Source organism: Lolium rigidum, chromosome 1 (assembly GCF_022539505.1).
Source record: "Lolium rigidum isolate FL_2022 chromosome 1, APGP_CSIRO_Lrig_0.1, whole genome shotgun sequence".
In the NCBI taxonomy this organism is placed as follows: domain Eukaryota; kingdom Viridiplantae; phylum Streptophyta; class Magnoliopsida; order Poales; family Poaceae; genus Lolium; species Lolium rigidum.
In genome coordinates, this window is record NC_061508.1 from 53,689,319 (window position 1) to 53,707,182 (window position 17,864).

General features: G+C 43.7%; 1 protein-coding gene and 1 long non-coding RNA gene across 4 annotated transcripts; one reads left to right on the plus strand and one right to left on the minus strand.

Annotated features, from left to right (window-relative positions):
- Positions 1 to 2,713: 2,713 nt before the first annotated feature.
- LOC124673111 (uncharacterized protein At3g17950-like) lies at positions 2,714 to 3,424 on the minus strand. 2 transcript variants are annotated; one of them, XM_047209249.1, is made up of 3 exons: positions 3,333 to 3,424; positions 2,915 to 3,241; positions 2,714 to 2,845 (listed from the first exon to the last, which is right to left on the minus strand). In XM_047209249.1, exons 1-3 carry the CDS (start codon positions 3,408 to 3,410, stop codon positions 2,714 to 2,716), a joined length of 537 nt encoding a protein of 178 aa, XP_047065205.1. In that variant the 5' UTR covers positions 3,411 to 3,424. The 2 variants fall into 2 exon arrangements, with proteins under 2 accessions (XP_047065205.1, XP_047065197.1); XM_047209241.1 differs by having other exon boundaries at positions 2,714 to 3,241.
- Positions 3,425 to 14,384: 10,960 nt separating this feature from the next.
- Positions 14,385 to 17,485, plus strand: LOC124673126. Of its 2 annotated transcripts, XR_006992748.1 has the most exons (3): positions 14,385 to 14,617; positions 15,734 to 16,817; positions 17,163 to 17,485. It is a non-coding gene; the product is annotated as an uncharacterized LOC124673126 (long non-coding RNA). The 2 variants fall into 2 exon arrangements; XR_006992747.1 differs by lacking the exon at positions 14,385 to 14,617 and having other exon boundaries at positions 14,625 to 16,817.
- The last annotated feature ends 379 nt before the right edge of the window (positions 17,486 to 17,864 follow it).

The window sequence follows — 17,864 nt, forward strand, 5'->3', positions numbered from 1 at the left end:
ATCAAAATAGCTAACATTATAAAAAATTACCCACACCTCTCTAACTTCGACTAGCAACGTAAAAACATAATTATGAATTTACCAAATAGAAAATAATACTATTAGCATACTATTATCTTTTGATTTATCTTTATCTTTAGGATCATATTAGTATAGAAAATAATGATTAAAGTTTCACCAGGGAAACCATGGTCTAAATAGTCACACATTTTAAGATGGCGTAAGTAAATTGGGGAAGAAAAAAAAATGGTCAGAGGTAACAATAGTAAATGTCCAATTGGGGTCCACCTACTAACAATGATGAAATATTTTGCTTTAAGTTTATCAAGAAAATCTATCAATGTTAACTAAATCACATAGTTATCTAACACGATTACTGTTGAGCTAAGTAATGCTTACAAATAACACACAGGGCTGTTCTCAGAGATGACCCAATAATTATTAGCCAATACGTTGATTAAAGTTGTTACTCGCATACGTAATACTTTATTTATCATAATGTTTTTAAAAACACAATTGATTTTTTATTACTCCGCCCATTATTTTGTTTCTTAGACACTCCAGGTCCACTAAAAATGATGTCCTTCTATTTGCTTGGCCCCGCCACGACTAGTTTTATCAAAAAAGCACAGCAACCACGTGAATTCAAGGACTTCCAAGCGTCCAACTATGGGAGCCATTGTCCAGTTTAGGTGCGAGGCCGATAAACATGTCATGTGCAGCTGCCGTGTCTTTTTCCTATGGCTCAAATTCATGGGTCCTTGCTGGAATCCAAAGCTTTGCTTCAAACCGGAAGCAACTTCGGTCCGGTACATCTCATCATCATCATTTTTGCGTGGTGGCATGGAAGGAATTGCGTGCATGGGAGCTGGAGCTAAAAGATCACGATGCGCGCAGGCCAAACTGCCGAAGTGGCTGCTCTGAATTTGATTCCGAGAGCGACTGACCAAGCCATGCAGATCGCCTAGGATCGGCTGATGATGCCGTCGAGATTTTGCGGAAATAGTTTATTTTAAATACTCCTAGTTTAAATTAATAGACTTAACTTTGGCTAGATACAAACGTATCTAGACGTAGACGTATTTGTTGATTGGATACATCTGAATATAGATAAAGTTAAGTCAATTAATATGAATCGGAGGGTTGGACTGAAAATCGAAATCTATGTTCATTTGCACACTAATTTTTTTTATCCTGATCTAAATTGAACACTATATCTGTTTCGCCCATAAAAAGGGATAATTGCATCCGAAAATAATAATTGTCTCACCAACTAGCTGGACCGCATGTCCGATTCATCTCTTATCTTCTATCCATCCATCGATTTTCACCTCACATCTCACTCACATAAGGTTGGCCAATGGCCATGGTCTTGTTTCATCATTCTTTTCCAATGGTGACCATTGCTTACGACTTGATAGGGGTACGGGCCTTGTTGCCGAGGAGCAGCTAGCTTTCGAGGAGACCGCACATGCGGGTTACACAACATGGAGCTTCTAATCTCCTCCCCACCCTCACATTGACCGCACGCAACCGCTGGGAGAGATCGTTGACAAGGCGGTGTCCAGGTTCCGCCGCATCATCAATATACTCGACCGCACGACCATTAATTCTCACTTCTTCCCCACCCGTTGGAGGAGCCGCTATCACGTTGACTTCTCGGATCTCTTCTCCTCCTCTGATGTCAGTCCGAGCAGCGACATCAATGCCGGGTGAGCGTTGCTCTGCGTGAGCGTTGTGCACTCCAATGCCGTGGGACGTTGTGCCGACTCGTCGACCTCGTCCCACCGTGCATGGCGGCGGACAGATCCCTTCTCCTCCCTCCACGTCCACCGTCGCCGCCACGACGCTTGGTGGTGGCCAGGTCATTGGTGGTGGTAGCAGCACCGAGCACAAATGGCAGGTCCTCCTCACAAACTTGGGAATAATATCAATATGATACTTTTGCCCATCTAGTTAGCAAGATGATTCAATTTCATAAACACTTTTAAGGTTCAATTTTGACCGGAATTACGTATAAAGAGATTTCGAGTTTAGGATCTATTTCGTCCAACCTCTAGGAGTTGTGCAGTGTCTAAAATAGACTTTTTTCAAAGATTTCGCCTCTCTTCTGTTGGGTGTGTGGCATCACGAATCAGGTGGGGACGTGGCATATCTATCTGCCGTGCGATCGGATCGGGCTGCATGCAGTGCACCGTCAGAAAATGGAATGCTTCAGTGCCGTACTGTACAGTGGTACTGGTGATACGCTGTACTGCCGCCGAATCTGCCATGCATGCAAACACGGAGCAGGAAATGATGACGCAGATGAATACAAGTGGACTTTACTTTCTTCACTGCCGCTTGCATAGATTTTTTTATTTTTCTCCCCACTTTAAATATTTACAGAAGTACTACACAAGACAAGTGAAACTTGAAGATTTACAAAAGGACACAATTTGAATTGTGGGTAGAACAGATTATTTTTTCTACCCATGATTCGTTTCCTATGCATTATAAAGTAGAGCGAAAAAGGGCACGAAAAGAGAGTAAAGAGAGGAATCAAACGAGTTTTGTACTATTGGTTCAGAGGGACCAAAGCACAATAATCAACGAAGACGAAAAGAATCGGCCGGGAAAAAGAGTTCCTTGGGGGAAGAAAAGAAGATTTCTTGAGTCCGTTTTCACGCAACGTCCCTCGACAGAGTGTAAATTGCGATGCGCCTGCCCGGCCCTACCCCGCTCCGCCGCTGCAGATGCCGGTGAGCAGCACCGGGAGCCTGGCAAGCGATGACGACGCGGACGACGCCTCCCCTGACCGCTGCAGGCGCCATCTTCCCCTTTCCTCCGGCGGAGCAGTCCGCTGCTGCGGCGGGCGCACCCTCCCGTCCTCGAACAGCGCCGTCGCCGCAACGGATGCCGCCTCGGGCAGCACCTGTGGTCCACCGCCGCCGTCGCACAGGAAGTCGGCGCCGGCGAGTTGCCGCTCCATGTCCAGGAACTCGCCCAGCCTCGTGGGCGGCCCGCCTGTGTCGTCGCGGCACAGCCGCCACCAGCTCCCGCCCCGGCGCCGTCTCCTCCGCCGCCGCCACCCGCCCGCGCGCCTCCCCTGTCCCTCCTCCTCCGGCGGCGCCCGCGTCGGCCCCTCGCCCATCTCCCCCGGCGGGGCCCTCGTCGACCTTCGCTGCCCGCCGCCGAACGCCGACACGCCCATCAGCGTCCCCAGCGTCGTGCTCCGGTCCGGGAAGAAGGACCCCGTCGACTACAAACAAACCAAGAACTCCCATCACCTCAAATGCAACTAACAGCACCAAGCCGACAGAGAAATTCGCGTCGGTGCCTAATTCACTCACCTCGGTGTCGAGGTCGGAGGAGGACGGCGAGGAGTCGGCGGAGGGGGAGTAGGGCATCATCTCGTCGTCGAGGTCCATGGTTTACCACGCCCGGCCTGTGCAGCTTGGTCCGGCTGTGGTGAAGGGAGCTGGAGGAGGAGGAGGGAGACGAAGGGTTTATAAGCAGTTGGCCGGGGGCAGTTGATCGGGGATGGGAGTGTGTAGTCGTGGTGCCGTGACGGCGACGTGGTTTAGGAGCAAGGACCCAGTGCCGGTGCGGTGGTGGCTCCGTCAATCGTCGGCATTGGGTAACTTCCACTGTGGCTCAACAGGGAACTGAACGTCTGGACTGCGCCTGCAGATGCCCAAACAAGATTAGAAGACTGTGCATTGTGAAACCCGTGATGCTTCGTTGGAAGGAACACATTACACATCTGGACCTCTTTCGAAATCTTATTTGAGTGCACTATGATCAAGTTTTTTCCATGAAACTCAAGTAAAACTTCTTCTTCAAAGTTAGGCCTACAACCTGACATCAAGTGAAGCCAGAATAAGTTTTTTTTTTTGGAAAGGGGAACTTAGCAGATTTATTTATTGCAAAGTCATAGTATCAAAGTAAAATACACCTCGTCGATGGCACAAAGTTGCAACATGAATGAGGCAGAGAAAAGAGAAACCAAAGGGTGTCAGGAAAATTGGATGTTCAGAGTATGGTTTCCGTTCAGAGAAAGGAAGAAATTGAATGAATGTTCACTTTGACTAGAAGTAGCAATGGCCAGGATTATGTCACTATTGGGAAAGGGACTAGGTTTCAATAGATGAACAATGACTTGAACTGAATGCACTGTTTGTTCACTGTGAGACGCTCCATCTCCAACTTTCCCATAGGCTGGCAGAGGTAGTCACTAGCCCCAATGATTCAAGTTTAATCCCAATGATTCGATTTTAGCCCTGCTTTTGATCGGTCATTGTCTCGTTGTCTCTTCTTTAGCAAAGATTAACGATGTTTAGCTAGCTATGGATCCAATCCGCTGATTGATTGACTAGGAATGAATGAATTCCCGGATAGGATTATTCAGCTCCATGCGAATTGTCCCCATGCCCTACAAATGCGTCGTTCTGCCCACATCTCTCTGTCCCTATCCTATTGTTCATCCGCCGCGCGAGGAATCTAGCTTGGTTTCCTCATGATCGCTGCCTAGGTGTATGAGAAACATTGCCAATTTATCGTAGCCTTCTTCAGTCTAGCTAGTATATATGTGGTAATTTACAAGGAAATTACATAAACCACCAAACTACTCACTTCAGCTAGTATACACGTCATCAGGTGACAATGTATAATAAGTTGTTCGGGGAAAATTATACTCCGTAACAATTTGGTTCAGTTGTTTGAATGGTTTTGTCTATTTCTATGAGATTCAGCCAAATTTTGGTGAAATTTCAAAATAAATCAAAAACATGAAAATTCTAGTAATTGAAACAATATGCAATAAATAGCATGTGGAAGTTTGACATAATTTTTATCGACCCTTTGAAAGTTTCTCCACTTTTTTGGGCCGATAAACAATATGCAATAAATAGCATGATGAAAACTTCAAACTTCCAAAAGTTCTAAGAAAATTAGTTGATAACATGAGGATAAGCAGTGTCACATCACTACTACCTCATGGGCCCAGTCATTAGATGTACCGTTTATCAACTTAATCTAAGATTTAGACCTACACGTTATATTTTTTAGGTTATCCATATGACTATGCATTGGATTCAACTATGGGCTTTCCTGCTTCCGAAGAACCAACGAGAGTTTACGGTTACTAGATGCAACTGTCCGCACACGATCCCTCATGATATTTATAGCTAAGCTGGTTAGCTGCACACTAGTAGATTGACGGATGTCTAGCTGCCATATGGACGGAGGCAAAAGCTTTACCTTGATCTATTAATTAATAATATAATTCTTAGTTAGTTAACAAAAAACCGAAAAAACCGTTACAACAACATCACATACGGACTAAACCCAAAGTCCGCAACTTCTCGATAGCCAAGCCAGATCAACCAACTCTCCCAACCCGTTGTGGCCACAAACTCTCAAAACAAAGCTCACCACACACACACAAAGGAAACCCACGAAAGATGAGATCATCCATCAAGAAGCTGCGGATGCTTTCCTTGTGGTGCTACTTTTCTTGCTTTTCCATTGAGATACTCGTTCACCTTCTTGATTTTGTCATCCGTATCCTTTCCTGACAGGAGGTGCATAATCTCTTTGCCATATCCAGGAAAGGCCGTCTCCAAACTACCGAGGTCGCAAAGATCTTCTGCAAAGAGAGCCCCGGAGTCAACGAAAGCAAGCGACTGAGCTCTAGAGATGGTGGCATGGAAACCAGTCCACCTCCAAATGCACCATTGATGAGGGAGAAGCCAACTCCCCACACAATTCCTGCAGCTCGGGCATCAACAACATCACAAGAGCTATGACCTCACTCTCAGAGGCAGCCAACACATGGGGCTGCGGTAGCGAGCAGGGAATGGCACAAGGGGAGAAAGCGCTATAGAGGCCTTTTCCCTCAACTTCAGCTGAACCAACACCAAGCTTGGTAGAAGGATAGGCTTCATGTGCACTAGGGGATGTGCCAAGAGTAGCCCCCGCTCTCATGAAGAAACACTCGACCCTCGCCTTGATGGTTGATTTTTGTATCGATCTTATATGACCCATGAGTTGAAATAACTTGATACCTTCAAACATTATAAGAGCATCTCCAGTCACGTTCCCCAAAGCGTCCTGATACGTCTCCAACGTATCGATAATTTCTTATGTTCCATGCTACTTTATTGATGATACCTACATGTTTTATGCACATTATATGTCATATTTATGCATTTTCTGGAACTAACCTATTAACAAGATGCCGAAGAGCCGATTCTTTGTTTTCTACCGTTTTTGGTTTCGAAATCCTAGTAAGGAAATATTCTCGGAATTGGACGAAATCTTCGCCCGTGGTCCTATTTTTGCACGGAGCTTCCAGAAGACCGAAGAGGGAAGGAAGTGGGGCCACGAGGCGCCGACACCATAGGCCGGCGCGGCCCAGGCCCTGGCCGCGCCGACCTAGGGTGTGGGGCCCTCGTGTGGCCCCCCACGTTGCCCTTCCGCCTACTTATAGCCTCCGTCGCGAAAACCCCAGTACCGAGAGCCACGATACGGAAAACCTTCCAGAGACGCCGCCGCCGCGAATCCCATCTCGGGGGATTCAGGAGATCGCCTCCGGCACCTCGCCGGAGAGGGGATTCATCTCCCGGAGGACTCTACACCGCCATGGTCGCCTCCGGAGTGATGAGTGAGTAGTTCACCCCTGGACCATGGGTCCATAGCAGTAGCTAGATGGTCGTCTTCTCCTTGTTGTGCTTCATTGTTGGATCTTGTGAGCTGCCTAACATGATCAAGATCATCTATATGTAATTCTATATGTTGTGTTTGTCGGGATCCGATGGATAGAGAATACTATGATTATGGTGATTATCAATCTATTGTTTATGTGTTGTTTATGATCTTGCATGCTCTCCGTTATTAGTAGAGGCTCTGGCCAAGTTTTTACTCTTAACTCCAAGAGGGAGTATTTATGCTCGATAGTGGGTTCATGCCTTCATTGACACTCGGGACGGTGACGGAAAGTTCTAAGGTTGTGATGTGTTGTTGCCACTAGGGATAAAACATTGATTCTATGTCTAAGGATGTAGTTGTTGATTACATTACGCACCATACTTAATGCAATTGTCCGTTGCTTTGCAACTTAATACCGAATGGGGTTCGGATGATAACTCCGAAGGTGGACTTTTTAGGCATAGATGCGGTTGGATGGCGGTCTATGTACTTTGTCGTAATGCCCAATTAAATCTCACTATATTTATCATATCATGTATATGCATTGTTATGCCCTTCTCTATTTGTCAATTGCCCGACCGTAATTTGTTCACCCAACATGCTTTTATCTTATGGGAGAGACACCTCTAGTGAACTGTGGACCCCGGTCCTATTCTTTACATAGCATACAATCTACTGCAATTGTGTTTTATCTGTTTTCTTTGCAAACATCTTCCACTCGATACGTTTAATCCTTTGTTACAGCAAGCCGGTGAGATTGACAACCTCACTCGTTTCGTTGGGGCAAAGTACTTTGGTTTTGTTGTGCGAGATTCCACGTTGGCGCCGGAATCCCTGTTGTTGCGCCGCATCACATTTCGCCACCATCAACCTTCAACGTGCTTCTTGGCTCCTACTGGTTCGATTAAACCTTGGTTTCTTTCCGAGGGAAAACTTGCTACCGTGCGCATCATACCTTCCTCTTGGGGTTCCCAACGAACGTGTGAGTTACACGCCATCAAGCTCTTTTTTCGGCACCGTTGCCGGGGAGATCAAGACACGCTGCGAGGGGAGTCTCCACTTCTCAATCTCTTTACTTTGTTTTTGTCTTGCTTTATTTTATTTACTACTTTGTTTGCTGTACTAAATCAAAACACAAAAAAATTAGTTGCTAGTTTTACTTTATTTACTGTCTTGCTCTCTATATCAAAAACACAAAAAAATTAGTTACCTGTCTTTACTTAATTTGCCTAGTTTACTTTATTGCTGTTATCATGAGTAATCCTGAAGTTGAAGTTCGTTCTTTTAAGCAACAAGGTGGAGAAAGTTTTAAAGATGCTTGGTATAGAATTAGTAATGCTCATCATAGGTGCATTAAGAGACACTCCACCACTATCCTTCTTAGGAACTTTTATGTTGGTTTATCTAGTTGGAATAGATATGTTCTTGATACTCTTTCGGGAGGTAATTTCCTAGGTACTCCCGCTTTAGAAGCTAGTTGTATCATTGAGAGTCTAGTTGGAATACCACCTGTTAATGAAGTTAAAATTGAAATCTCTCTTGAGGATGTTATGAAAAAATTGGAAACCATAGAGAAAAATTTTCCAAGTATTGAAACTAAATTGGAAATGTTATTGGATAAAACTGATGAACTTGATAAATCCCTAGGAGGAATTGATGAAAGAATTAGTGTCCTAGGAACTTGTGTTATCCATGATAATCAAACCAATAGGATTGATGAACTTGAAAAATCTATGGGAACCTTGGGTTCAACCTTTTCTTCTCTCAAGTATAATGAGAAAGCTTATGTGGGTAAAGAGCAAAAATTCATGTACGCCTCTAAAGTGCCTAAACAAAAGAATTATTATAGGCCTAAAATTCCTAAAACCCCTAGCACCACCATAGAGAATTTAGATAATGGAGCACCTAAAGTACCCTCTGCAACAAGTTGTGTTTGCATGAAAAATAATGTTGATGCTTCTACTCTCGATGTTACTTGATTTGCACTTTCGCGCCTAGCTGAAAGGCGTTAAAAAAGCGCTTATGGGAGACAACCCATGTTTTTACTACAGCAATTTTTTGTTTTGTTGAGTCTTGGAAGTTGTTTACTACTGTAGCAACCTCTCCTTATCATGTTTTTGTGCCAAGTAAAGTTTCTATGTCAAAGTTGATGTTATATTTGGGATCGCTGCGCAGAAACAGCATTGCTGTCTGTCACGAATCTGGGCACAGTTCTCTGTAGAAAATTCGAAAAAATCTGCCAATTTACGAGCGTGATCCTCAGATATGTACGCAACTTTCATTAGTTTTGAGTTTTTCCATTTGAGCAAGTCTGGTTCCATCTTTAAATTCGTCTTTACGGACTGTTCTGTTTTTGACAGATTCTGCCTTTTATTTCGCATTGCCTCTTTTGCTATGTTGGATTTATTTCTTTGATCCATTAATGTCCAGTAGCTTTATGCAATGTCCAGAAGTGAAAATAATGATTGTGTCACCTCTGAATGTGTGAATTATTAATTGTGCACTAACCCTCTAATGAGTTTGCTTGAAGTTTGGTGTGAAGGAAGTTTTCAAGGGTCAAGAGAGGAGTATGATATACTATGATCAAGAGGAGTGAAAGCTCTAAGCTTGGGGATGCCCCCGTGGTTCACCCCTGCATATTTCAAGAAGACTCAAGCGTCTAAGCTTGGGGATGCCCAAGGCATCCCCTTCTTCATCGACAACATCATCAGGTTCCTCCCCTGAAACTATATTTTTATTCAGTCACATCTTGTGTTCTTTACTTGGAGCGTCGGTTTGTTTTTGTTTTTGTTTTTGTTTGAATAAAATGGATCCTAGCATTCACTTTGTGGGAGAGAGACACACTCCACTGTTGCATATGGACACTTATGTCCTTAGGCTTTACTCATAATGTTCATGGCGAAGTTTCTTCTTCGTTAAATTGTTATATGGTTGGAATTGGAAAATGCTACATGTAGTAATTCTAAAATGTCTTGGATAATGTGATACTTGACAATTGTTGTGCTCATGTTTAAGCTCTTGCATCATATGCTTTGCACCCATTAATGAAGAAATACATAGAGCTTGCTAAAATTTGATTTGCATATTTGGTCTCTCTAAGGTCTAGATAATATCTAGTATTGAGTTTTGAACAACAAGGAAGACGGTGTAGAGTCTTATAATGTTTACAATATGTCTTTTATGTGAGTTTTGCTGCACTTGTTCATCCTTGAGTTTGCTTCAAATAACCTTGCTAGCCTAAACCTTGTATCGAGAGGGAATACTTCTCATGCATCCAAAATCCTTGAGCCAACTACTATGCCATTTGTGTCCACCATATCTACCTACTACATGGTATTTCTCCGCCATTCCAAAGTAAATTGCTTGAGTGCTACCTTTAAAATTCCATCATCCACCTTTGCAATATATAGCTCATGGGACAAAATAGCCTTAAAAACTATCGTAGTATTGAATATGTACTTATGCACTTTATCTTTTATTAAGTTGCTTGTTGTGCGATAACCATGCTTACAGGGAACGCCATCAACTATTGTTGAATATCTTGTGAGTTGCTATGCATGTCCGTCTTGTCCGAAGGATCTATCATTTTAGTGGTTGGAGCATGCAAAATTGTTAGAGAAGAACATTGGGCCGCTAACTAAAGCCATGAATCATGGTTGAAGTTTCGGTTTTGGACATATATCCTCAATCTCATATGAGAATAATCATTGCTACATGCTTATGCATTTAAGAGGAGTCCATTATCCGTTGTCCATGTTGTCCCGGTATGGATGTCTAAGTTGAGAATAATCAAAAGCGAGAAATCCAAAATGCGAGCTTTCTCCTTAGACCTTTGTACAGGCGGCATGGAGGTACCCCTTTGTGACACTTGGTTGAAACATGGCATGCAAAGATCCGGTAGTCCAAGCTAAGTAGGACGAGGTGCGGGCACTATTAGTATACTATGCATGAGGCTTGCAACTTGTAAGATATAATTTACATAACTCATACTGCTTTATTACTACCGTTGACAAAATTGTTTCATGTTTTCAAAATAAAAGCTCTAGCACAAATACAGCAATCGATGCTTTCCTCTTGAAGGACCTTTCTTTTACTTTTATTGTTGAGTCAGTTTACCTATCTCCTTCCACCTTAAGAAGCAAACACTTGTGTGAACTGTGCATTGATTCCTACATATTTGCATATTGCACTTGTTATACTACTTTATGTTGACAATATCCATGAGATATACATGTTATAAGTTGAAAGCAACCGCTGAAACTTAATCTTCCTTTGTGTTGCTTCAACACCTTTACTTTGATTTATTGCTTTATGAGTTAACTCTTATGCAAGACTTATTGATGCTTGTCTTTAAGTACTATTCATGAAAAGTCTTTGTCATATGATTCACTTGTTTACTCATGTCATTACCTTTGTTTTGATCGCTGCATTCATTACATATGTTTACAAATAGTATGATCAAGATTATGATGGCATGTCACTTCGAAATTATCTTTGTTATCGTTTTACCTCGGGACGAGCGAAACTAAGCTTAGGGATGCTGATACGTCTCCAACGTATCGATAATTTCTTATGTTCCATGCTACTTTATTGATGATACCTACATGTTTTATGCACATTATATGTCATATTTATGCATTTTACGGAACTAACCTATTAACAAGATGCCGAAGAGCCGATTCTTTGTTTTCTAGCTGTTTTTGGTTTCGAAATCCTAGTAAGGAAATATTCTCGGAATTGGACGAAATCTTCGCCCGGGGTCCTATTTTTGCACGGAGCTTCCGGAAGACCGAAGAGGGAAGGAAGTGGGGCCACGAGGCGCCGACACCATAGGCCGGCGCGGCCCAGGCCCTGGCCGCGCCGACCTAGGGTGTGGGGCCCTCGTGTGGCCCCCCACGTTGCCCTTCCGCCTACTTATAGCCTCCGTCGCGAAAACCCCAGTACCGAGAGCCACGATACGGAAAACCTTCCAGAGACGCCGCCGCCGCGAATCCCATCTCGGGGATTCAGGAGATCGCCTCCGGCACCTGCCGGAGAGGGGATTCATCTCCGGAGGACTCTACACCGCCATGGTCGCCTCCGGAGTGATGAGTGAGTAGTTCACCCCTGGACCATGGGTCCATAGCGGTAGCTAGATGGTCGTCTTCTCCTTGTTGTGCTTCATTGTTGGATCTTGTGAGCTGCCTAACATGATCAAGATCATCTATATGTAATTCTATATGTTGTGTTTGTCGGGATCCGATGGATAGAGAATACTATGATTATGGTGATTATCAATCTATTGTTTATGTGTTGTTTATGATCTTGCATGCTCTCCGTTATTAGTAGAGGCTCGGCCAAGTTTTTACTCTTAACTCCAAGAGGGAGTATTTATGCTCGATAGTGGGTTCATGCCTTCATTGACACTCGGGACGTGTGACGAAAGTTCTAAGGTTGTGATGTGCTTGTTGCCACTAGGGATAAAACATTGATTCTATGTCTAAGGATGTAGTTGTTGATTACATTACGCACCATACTTAATGCAATTGTCCGTTGCTTTGCAACTTAATGCCGAATGGGGTTCGGATGATAACCCGAAGGTGGACTTTTTAGGCATAGATGCGAGTTGGATGGCGGTCTATGTACTTTGTCGTAATGCCCAATTAAATCTCACTATATTTATCATATCATGTATATGCATTGTTATGCCCTTCTCTATTTGTCAATTGCCCGATCGTAATTTGTTCACCCAACATGCTTTTATCTTATGGGAGAGACACCTCTAGTGAGCTGTGGACCCCGGTCCTATTCTTTACATAGCATACAATCTATCGCAATTGTGTTTTACTCGTTTTCTTTGCAAACATCTTCCACTCGATACGTTTAATCCTTTGTTACGACAAGCCGGTGAGATTGACAACCTCACTTGTTTCGTTGGGGCAAAGTACTTTGGTTTTGTTGTGCGGATTCCACGTTGGCGCCGGAATCCCTGTTGTTGCGCCGCATCACATTTCGCCACCATCAACCTTCAACGTGCTTCTTGGCTCCTACTGGTTCGATTAAACCTTGGTTTCTTTCTGAGGGAAAACTTGCTACTGTGCGCATCATACCTTCCTCTTGGGGTTCCCAACGAACGTGTGAGTTACACGCCATCACGTCCCCCAAAGCGATTTGGGGCGCGCCGGACAAAAAAATGTTCCCAGCCGCGCGCCCCAAAGGCCTTTTTTGTCCGGCGCGACCCGATACGGTGTCCGGCGCCCCGAGCCCGTCCCCGTGCCACAGGGGACGCTCCGGGGACGCAGGACACAACGAAAAGCGAGGCGGGGAGTGGCGGGGCCGACCCGTCAGCGGCATAATAAATTTTAACCTAACCGTCGCCTACCTCGCGATGGAAGTTAATTGGCGCGCAGCGACGGCGCAGTTCCCGCAGCGACGATGCAGTTCCCGCAGAGGCGTAGCGACGCGTCCCGTCGCACCTAGCTCTGCGTGCCGGCGTTAATGAGCGCCACCGCTCCTCCTGAAAGGACACGGATGTCGCCTAGAGGGGGGGGGGGTGAATAGGCGGTTTAAAACTTTTACGAGATGGGCTTAACAAATGCGGAATAAAACTAGCGTTTACTTTGTCAAGCCCAAAGCCTATATACTATGGTTCACCTATGTGCACCAACAACTTATTCTAAGCAAAGGTTCACCTATGTCACTACAAGAAATGTGTTGACTTGTGACATTTTCTCAGTGACCATGGGTAAAATCGTCATATATCTATGACGATTTCACACAAGTTGGTCGTAATCCCATCAGGAGTGTCAAAACTCTAAAAAATTATGACGATATGAGTGAAGAACGTCGTAGTTCCATTAAATGAAATCGTCATAATCGGAGTCACATGGTTCACAATATTTTACTTAAACGATTACAACCAATTTAGATCGTCGTGGGTATACAAAACAACCAACTCATCATTATTTGCTTACGTGTAATATCTATGTGGCAGAACCAACTCATCAATTTCGCCTAGAGTGGCATGTCTATGTGTCAATTTTGCCTACGTGGCATGGCAGTATGTAAGTTATGCCTACATGTCCATGATAGTGGGACCCACACATCACTATTTGACTCATACTAACCCGGCCTGACGTGTGGGGACAACTAACACGCTATCTATATTGGCCACGTATTCGACCTCCCGCCTCAATCCGGCCCTTGTTTTTCAGCATCCCGCTCTATTTTTCAGCATCCCGCCACCATATCCAAACTTTCACTCGCACGGTCGCACCGCCACCGTATCTAAAATTTCACTCGCGCCACCACCAAGTACCAAACCCTAACTTTCCTTCCTCGACTTCCATCTCTCGCGCCGCCCGAGCAAGATCCACATCTCCTGCCTCCCGCCGCCCCGAGCAAGATCCAACCTTCTGCCTCGCGTCACCCCCAGCAAGAACCCACCTCCTCCCTTGCGCCGCCTCGAACAAGATCCCCAGCTCCTTCCCGGCGGCGCCCCGAGCTAGATCTTCCCGTACAATCGCGTTTGTGAGGCGCGTCGGCTGCGGCGCCACCCGGAGCGCACCAGCCACCACCTGCTCCCGGCCTTTTCGATCTCCTACACCCTTCGTTCCTGCCGCCGTCTGCACCAGACGTGGTCGTGGTGGTGGGCGGGATCGTCCGACTCGGAGCCGAGATGGACGGGTCGCCTGGCTCACAGCCGAGATGGACGGGGTCGCTGGATGTGGCCTCGGAGTCGCCTGATCTGTCCCCCTGTATCTATTTCCCTTCACCCCCTCTCCCCAGAGATCTCTCTCGATGTTTTTCTCTCAGCATCTCTCTCTCGCTCTGCAGGCACCCCTGGATGCGAGCGTTGACGGAATTGGCCGGCACACGGAGGCGTAGCTTCTTCAGTTCACGACCTCATCCCTTTGCGGATCCTCATGTCACGGTCTTCATGTTGTGGGTAAGTTCCGTGGTTCCTCCATTTGTTGCATGCTGTTCACTTGTTACCTGCTGTAAATTGGGTGCTGCTCACTTGTTATCTGCTTTAAATATCAGACTTGTTAACTCGTGCCCCATTTGTTGTCTGTGCGGAAATTTTCCATTCTGTGCAGTGTATATTGGTAGCTGTGTACTCCATCTCTATGTTCTACTAATTGCGTAGTTTCCACTTGCCACAATTGTATAGTTGCTGCTTGCCATTTCCTTCCGAGTGACTGTGACATTGTGTCCTCGAAGCAAATTCGTCCATTGAGTGTAGATCTGTATGCTCTCCTGTGTATCTAATCGAATGTTTTATAGATGCCCAAAATCCAAAGCAAGTCTATGTTTACTAGATTAGAGTTTTGAGAATTAGCAGAATAAGAAGACTGGAAGAATAAAGAAGTAACTAAAAATTGCACCTACTAGCATTTCTGGTTAACTTATTTTAAATTGGTTTGGCAACAAAAAGTATAGGCATGGCCAAAACTCCACTTCTGCATAAATTGTTGGCGCAATTACTTAACTAAGTCTAAATGAAGATTTTGTGCTGCTATTAACTTGCAAAATGATTTGTAATATACCCACACAATAAATATTTATAACATACCCACACAATAAATTGGTGGTACTGATTATGTTGCTAGTTTTGATCAGGAATGTTGTATGTTGGTTCTCACTTCTAGTTTTTATCAGGATGAACTGGAAACATAGTACTTGCGTGGATATAAAATGAGATATTTTGGTTATACTGAATGTCTGTTCTCGCTGTATGACTTTAGAAGTTAATAGCAATTTGGGCTCTTAAACCAGAGATCTTGGTTGATATCTTATTTTCTATTGTACGATAGTGTGGCTTCGCGAGTCCATCTAAATAGCGCAGATCATATCGATACTTGGAATACTCCCCCTCTGTTTCCTATCTACAGTGCGCACACATTAATATTGTCTGTAGCTCCTCTTACTGCTTTCCAACCATTATATTTCCCAGTTGCAACTTGATGAAAGGCTGTTTCGTTGATCTTTTCTTGAATTTGTGTACTTTGTAAATTGCAATCTTATTCAGACATTAATCTGTGCCTGAGTTGTTTGTGTTAAGAATTTGGCCGAGTCCATACTTTCGAACAATTATGGCGCCCAACATGTCTGACCCAGTGGAGTGTACTTGAGTTGGCACCGTTCTAGGTATTGATCGTGCTGGTAGCTTCTGCACTTTATTTTTTATAGTTCAGATGATGGAGCACTCTGGGGTGAACTACATTCTTGTGTGTTAACTGTCTTTAGCTTCTCTTGTTAATAATTTCTTTCACGAACATTCTAGTTGCAACTTGCAAGGCTGTTCTGTTAAGCTCTTGTTCTTGAATTTGTTTACTTGCAAGTTGCAACCTTATCCCGAGCTCAACTTCTGAATAGTGTACTGGGCTGGTTTTTGCTACTAGTCAGGTTAAGAAATATTGTGGCACCACCTTATCCAGGGCGTTCTAAATAATCTTTCAAGTATTGCCAGTCAGGTCAAGTAAATAGTGTGCCACCATCCCAGTAGATGAGGAAAAAATGATGCTTGACTTCTTTTTAGTACTAGCACAGTGCTTGTGCGTTGCTACGCGGAAGTTTGGTGTTTTAGCTAAACTGTCAAGTGCATATTTCTAGAAACTCTGAAGTTAGCAATCTTATTAGTACAGATTTCTTAAGATGAGGGAACATCCCTGGTATTGCTTGGTCATGTGCTATGGCCTAATGCATGTAACATGTGTGCGCGATGTGCTAGCTTGCTTCAATTGAACTGTGTATTACTTCACCTTAGGACGTCGGAGTGCCCCCCTTAGCCTTAGGACGCCTTTGGCGCCTTTAAAACCATGAGTTTGTGCTTACTTCAATTGAACTGTGTATTACTTCTTTTCAGTGTTAGTCATGGTTATTTGAGAAGCAGCATCTGAGAACACCTAGTTGTAAATATTTCATAGTCTATTGCTTCTCAATATAATGTTCTACCTTCTCCTGTTTTCATTTTATGTTTGTAAAGCAGAGTCTTAGAATACCTAGTTCTGTTCACTCTATGTTTCTACACTTGTGCAATAAAAGAATGTATACATTCTGTCTATGTTGATTTATTGTAGGCACCGGAGGACAAGTCTGTGCTTCTTCACTGCCGCTAGGTGGGCGCCCGCTCATCTTCTTGTTAGGTACTTGTGTGTCAAAATATTTGTTTAATGTAATTCTGTTGTTTTATATTGCCAACCTGATGCTTATCTCCAAAAAAATAGAACGTCAATTACTATGGGATTTTCACTATACATTATCTGTAGTTTTAACCTCATGCTTATAATCTGCAACTTTGGGTCTTAGATCAATTTATGTCTTAAGTAATTTACCTTACTCGTACAGAATGTGCATTTGGAGCTTGATTAGTTTTGTTAATGGTGGGCATGCTTCTAGCTTTTAAGTTGATCTGAATAACAATTCATACATGTAAACAAGCTTCATGATTTCTGCTTCTGTTTGTAATTGTTGTATTGAAATTGTTGCAGATATTGCATTCACATGTGGTATTTCAAGGAAATTATCCCTTTTACAAGAGCTACAAGCTGAAGAAGTTAATAGAAAGCCTGAAGAAGTTCCAGGGTATCAGAAGGGTAGCCAGCTTTTATACTTGCTGAGCGTTTTAGTTGGATAGCATTGTATTGTGTTATGCAATATTATATGGTTATCTGGGTGAGGCCTTAAGAATTTCCAGGGTATCAACGATTTGGATAGCTAGAGTAGAATTTCATGTGTTTCCTATTTGTCGTGACTAGGATATTGTAATTGTAAGTATAACAAATTGATTTTGGCAGCTATTTGAAGATTTTAATGTATTATCTCCTTTATGATGTAAATCTGACAACTTGGAACCGTGCGACTAGAATAATTGGTAAACTAGATCTGACAGAAAAATGTTAAAATAGGAAATAAATAGGCTTAAAAAGGCCAAGGCCAAGAAAACAAAAGGTTGTTGGGCTTGGCCCATTTGCTGACCAGAATTGTAAGGAAAATAAAATGAAAACATGACGAGTTGTTGGGCTTGGCCCATGTAAACCACCAAAATGGACCGGGCTGATTGTGATTGATGACGATTTCGTTTCGTCGCAATATTGCCACGTCAGATTGGACACGTAGGATCTGATGTGGCTTGGACAATTTGCCAATGACGATATTGGATCGTCATAGAGGTTACGACGATCCAATATCGT